At 62.0% G+C, this 3,994-nt stretch overlaps 1 protein-coding gene across 1 annotated transcript; it reads right to left on the reverse strand.

The window, feature by feature from the left end:
• Positions 1-1,301: 1,301 nt before the first annotated feature.
• On the reverse strand, positions 1,302-3,371 carry GADD45B (growth arrest and DNA damage inducible beta). The gene is made up of 4 exons (XM_006186487.3): positions 3,091-3,371; positions 2,897-2,998; positions 2,290-2,512; positions 1,302-2,028 (listed from the first exon to the last, which is right to left on the reverse strand). Exons 1-4 carry the CDS (start codon positions 3,132-3,134, stop codon positions 1,915-1,917), a joined length of 483 nt encoding a protein of 160 aa, XP_006186549.3. The 5' UTR covers positions 3,135-3,371; the 3' UTR covers positions 1,302-1,914.
• Between the last annotated feature and the right edge of the window lie 623 nt (positions 3,372-3,994).

Here is a 3,994-nt window from a genome sequence, read left to right on the forward strand (position 1 = left end):
ATTCCTTCCAACGCCCCCCTTAGACCCGCTGGGTTACCCCCTCCCCTCCACCGCATGACTCCTTTTGCTTCCCCCTCCACCCCGCGGGGCCGGTGGCTACTTAGCACCTCCCCTCCCCCACCCCCTCCTGGGATTCCATCTGTCCCTGGGAGGGGGGCTCCGTACTCACTCGGGGTTTCCTCCTTGGAGCTTCGGCCGCCCTTCCTCCCCACCCTAGGCGGGATCCCCGCCCCGCCCCTCCCCTCCATCTCCCCTTCCCTCAGGGACTTCCCCCTCTCTCTTTCCCTCCCCGCTCCTCCCCCGGCGGGGCTCCCCCCAGCCCCGTGACTCCTGGGGGACCGCCGGGGTTTTCCTCCCGCGCCCACGTGGGGCTCCGTGGAAAGGTCGCGGCCTGCGGCTCGTCCCCGGGTCTCCTCCCCACCCGGTTCCCAAGCCGGGGGTGCAGGGCGGAGGGGAAGGGGTGTTGCCCGGGCGCCGCAAGCCCAGCCCACAGACTCCAGGCGGGAAGACTGAGGCCAGAGGGAGAGCTGGGCCGCGCTCCCAGCTCCCAGCCCCGGGGAGGGGGAGTCGCCGCTCCTGCGACTTCGGGAGAACAAGGAGGTGGCCCGCTGGCCTCCCAGTTTCGGTTTAGAGGCAGAACGCAGCAGCGTGCCAAGCCCAGCTGGGCCGGGAGCGCGACTTCCTGGGGTATTTTTCTGCTGGTTTATTTTAGTTTTGGGAAAGAAGAAAAAAACTTTTTTGTCTTAGTGCTGTGAAGAGGCCCACTCTGGGTGGGAGAAGGCCTGGGTGAGGGGGTGCTCCCTGGGGGATCCCCCAAGCTCTTCTTGCAAGGCCCAAGTGCTGTGGCAGCTCTGAGCTCCAAGCCCCCCTCGCTGTGTGGTCACAGGTGCCCCCTTGACCTCTCTGGACCTGGGGCTGCGGTGGCGGCTGGGGAGGCAGGGGCTGTAGCCAGCCCCCCAGGGGTGCGTCTGTATGTGCCCAGAGCTTGGGGTTGGCTCCAGCACAGCCAGTAACAGCGGCACGGCGGCCAGGTTTCGTAATAAACCGGTCTTTTAATTGCTACGGGGCAGGAGGAGGGAGAAAAAAAAAAAAAGAGGCAAAGATTTGTTGGACTTGGGTGGCGCCGGCTGCAGAGAGAGGAGGCACTGTTTTTGCAAGGAGCCTGGAGCAGCTAAGTCGGACTTAAGTAACACTTCCTGGTGAGCCTGCAGGAGGAGGGGCAGGGCCAGCGCGGCTGGGGGGGGGGGGGGCGGGCGGGGTCCTGGTCCCTCACAGAGGCGAGGTGGCACATACAAAAGAACCCAGAAGCTTTAGAAATTTATTACAAGGCCATCATAGAAGTAAAAATATATGTATCTCATTACTCTTTCAGTGGTTCAAGTAACAAGTGCAAGTAACAAAATAGATTGTTCAGTTTGCAAACTGGGAGTTCGTGGGTACAGAGCAACATCAGCCCCTGCTCCCAAGTCCCAAAGTATAATCCTGGCCAGGGTGCAGACCCTCGGCCAACCAAGGCCCGTTGGCAGATGTCAGCTGCGGTCTCAAGAAGAGGGGGGATGCAGTCAGTCTCACCCCACCCCCAAATGCAGAGTCCAGGCCCTCCGATGCGGGGAGGCAGCAGCTCCCCCACTCCAGCTTCTGCTCGGTCACCAGGCCCGAGCTCCAGGGTCCCCTCTTCTGCTGGCCTGAGGCCCCTCTTCTCCTCACACGGTGGCCGCTGCTGGCGCTGCTCCGGGCTCACCGCCCCCGGGGTGGCCGTGCACTCCCCTCTCCTGTCTTCAGTCTCCAACGATCCTGCCCCCGATGGTCTCCTGGGTTGGGTTGTTTTGGAGGGTTGTTCTGGGGTGGAGGGGGTCAAATATTTATTTTATTTTTATTTTTTGGCAGCAACAGGTTCTGAGGCTGGGAAGGGTCTCAGCGCTCCTGGAGGGAGATGTAGGGGACCCACTGGTTGTTCTCCCGGCTCTCTTCACAGTAACTGGCCACCTCCACCAGACCGTGGCTTTTCCAGGCATCTGTGTGAGGGTTCTGTGGAAGGAGGAACATTGGGTTCAGCAGGAGCCCCAGGAGTGAGCAGGGAGCCTCCCTCTCCCAGGGCCCTTTTGGGGAAAACACACCAGCTTAAAATAGTACACTGGGTGACGAGGCCCAGAAGGCCCAGCGGGCTGCCCACGGGACATGCCAAGCGTGGCTGAGCACTGAGCTGGTGCAGACCCGCCAGCTCAACTTTGTTGACAAACATGGGCCCAGGTGCCAGGTGGGGCGGGGCGGGGCTGAGGCCCAGCTCACCGTGACCAGGAGGCAGTGCAGGTCCCGAGCCTCGGTGGTGCCCTGGGTCTCGGCTGGCTCGCCCAGCAGCTGTGCCAGCCGCTGCATGCCCGACACCCGCACGATGTCGATGTCGTTGTCACAGCAGAAAGACTGGATGAGCGTGAAGTGGATCTGCAGGGCGATGTCATCTTCTTCCTCCTCATCAATGGCCAGGAGGCACAGGACCACGCTGTCAGGGTCCCTGAGGGGCCAGAGGGAGGCAGAGGGTCAGCTGGGGCTGGGGAAGGGCCATCGTGCACCAGGCAGTTTGCAAAGCAAAGAGAAACCGCAGGTGTGCAGGGGATCGCGTCTGCGTGCAGATGGTGGGGGCTGGGGGAGAAAATGCTGGGTTCAAAGTATTGGGGGGGCGGGTAAGGCAGGGGCATAAATGGGGGAGACTGCGTGCAAACGATGCAGCAACAGAATACTGCAGCCTCTGCTCAAAAGAGAAAGCAAAAGGCCATCAACCCACAGTGGGGACATTTGGAAATGTCCCAGCCCCGTGCAAAGGAGGGATGCAACAGAAAGCGTGCAGAGCGGAGGGGGTCCCCACCCGCGCCCAGCCCGGGAACGGGGTCTGACTCACACATTCATCAGCTTGGCCGACTCGTACACCCCCACGGTGAGGCGGTCCTGGCGCTGCGCGGCCACCAGCAGCTCCTCCACCGCGGCGCTCACCGTCTGCATCCTGGAGCCAAGCGAGAGGGGAGGAGGGTTAGCGCCGGGCCGGCCACCAGGCGCTGGGCCCCCGCCCGGCCCGGCCGACCTCAGGCTACTTACTTCTGCGCCGCGTTGTCGCACGCCACGAGCTCTTCCAGCGTCATGTTGCAGTTATAATCCACAGTGGAAAACAGCCCCACGACAGTTCCAAGGAAGAAATGCAAAATCCAAGGCCGGACAGCCCAAAGCCTTCCCACAGAGCCCGAGCGTTGGTCAAGATCTTCGGAAGGCAGCGAAGTCCTCCCCCAAAAAAGGCGGAAAGAAATTGCAAATGCTTCAGCAAAAATAATCCACGCAGCAGAATAGAAAAGCTGACGGCTTCGGCTTCAGCGATCCGAGCCCGCGGCTGCCGGTGCCGCCTTTTATAGACTTGTACAAACAGGGGCGTGGCCCCGGTGGCCCGTCCTCCTCTTCTATTGGGTAGGAAACAAAGACGAGAGAAACGAGCTCTGCGGTTGGTCGGCGGCGGGGAGGAGGCGGGGCGCCGCGAGGGGGCGCCCCACGTGGGGGCGAGAGCCCCGAGGAGGGCGCGGGGGGGTGGAGCAGGGGGAGCTAGAGTGCCAGAAAAAAAAAAAAAAGCAGAAGTTTTCTCCTGATTTCCCGGCAGCCGCGCCGCGTTTCGGGGCGCGCGCGGGATTTCCAGGCGCGAGGCGGTCCGGACTTTCAGGTGGGCCTGGAATCCCCTCCCGGTCCCCGGAGAGTCCCTGGCCTGCGCTTTTCCAGGTTCTGCTGGGGTTTTGCACGAGGAGAGAGCCCGGTTTGCAGCCTGATCTTTCCTAGGTGGTAGTGGCGCGGGTCTTCTCAGGCTGCGAGGACCCCAGACCTCGGGTGACTTAGCTTCCTGAGCCTCTTTGTGTCTGTCTAATGGGAATGAAACGCTGGCCTCGTTGAGTTGGAGGGTGTACTGAATAAAAGGAGGGGTACACAGAGGGTAGGGTATACAGCTCAGTGGTACAGCGCGTGC

This window comes from Camelus ferus, chromosome 22 (genome assembly GCF_009834535.1).
Source record: "Camelus ferus isolate YT-003-E chromosome 22, BCGSAC_Cfer_1.0, whole genome shotgun sequence".
NCBI lineage: Eukaryota > Metazoa > Chordata > Mammalia > Artiodactyla > Camelidae > Camelus > Camelus ferus.

Coding starts and splice junctions, on each gene's coding strand:
- GADD45B (XM_006186487.3), bottom strand. CDS start 3,134: ATGACGCTGGAAGAGCTCGTGGCGTGCGACAACGCGGCGCAGAA. Junction 2,513..2,896: donor TCGGCCAAGCTGATGAATGT/GTGAGTCAGACC, acceptor CTGGCCCCTCAG/GGACCCTGACAGCGTGGTCC. Junction 2,029..2,289: donor TGCACTGCCTCCTGGTCACG/GTGAGCTGGGCC, acceptor CTCCTTCCACAG/AACCCTCACACAGATGCCTG.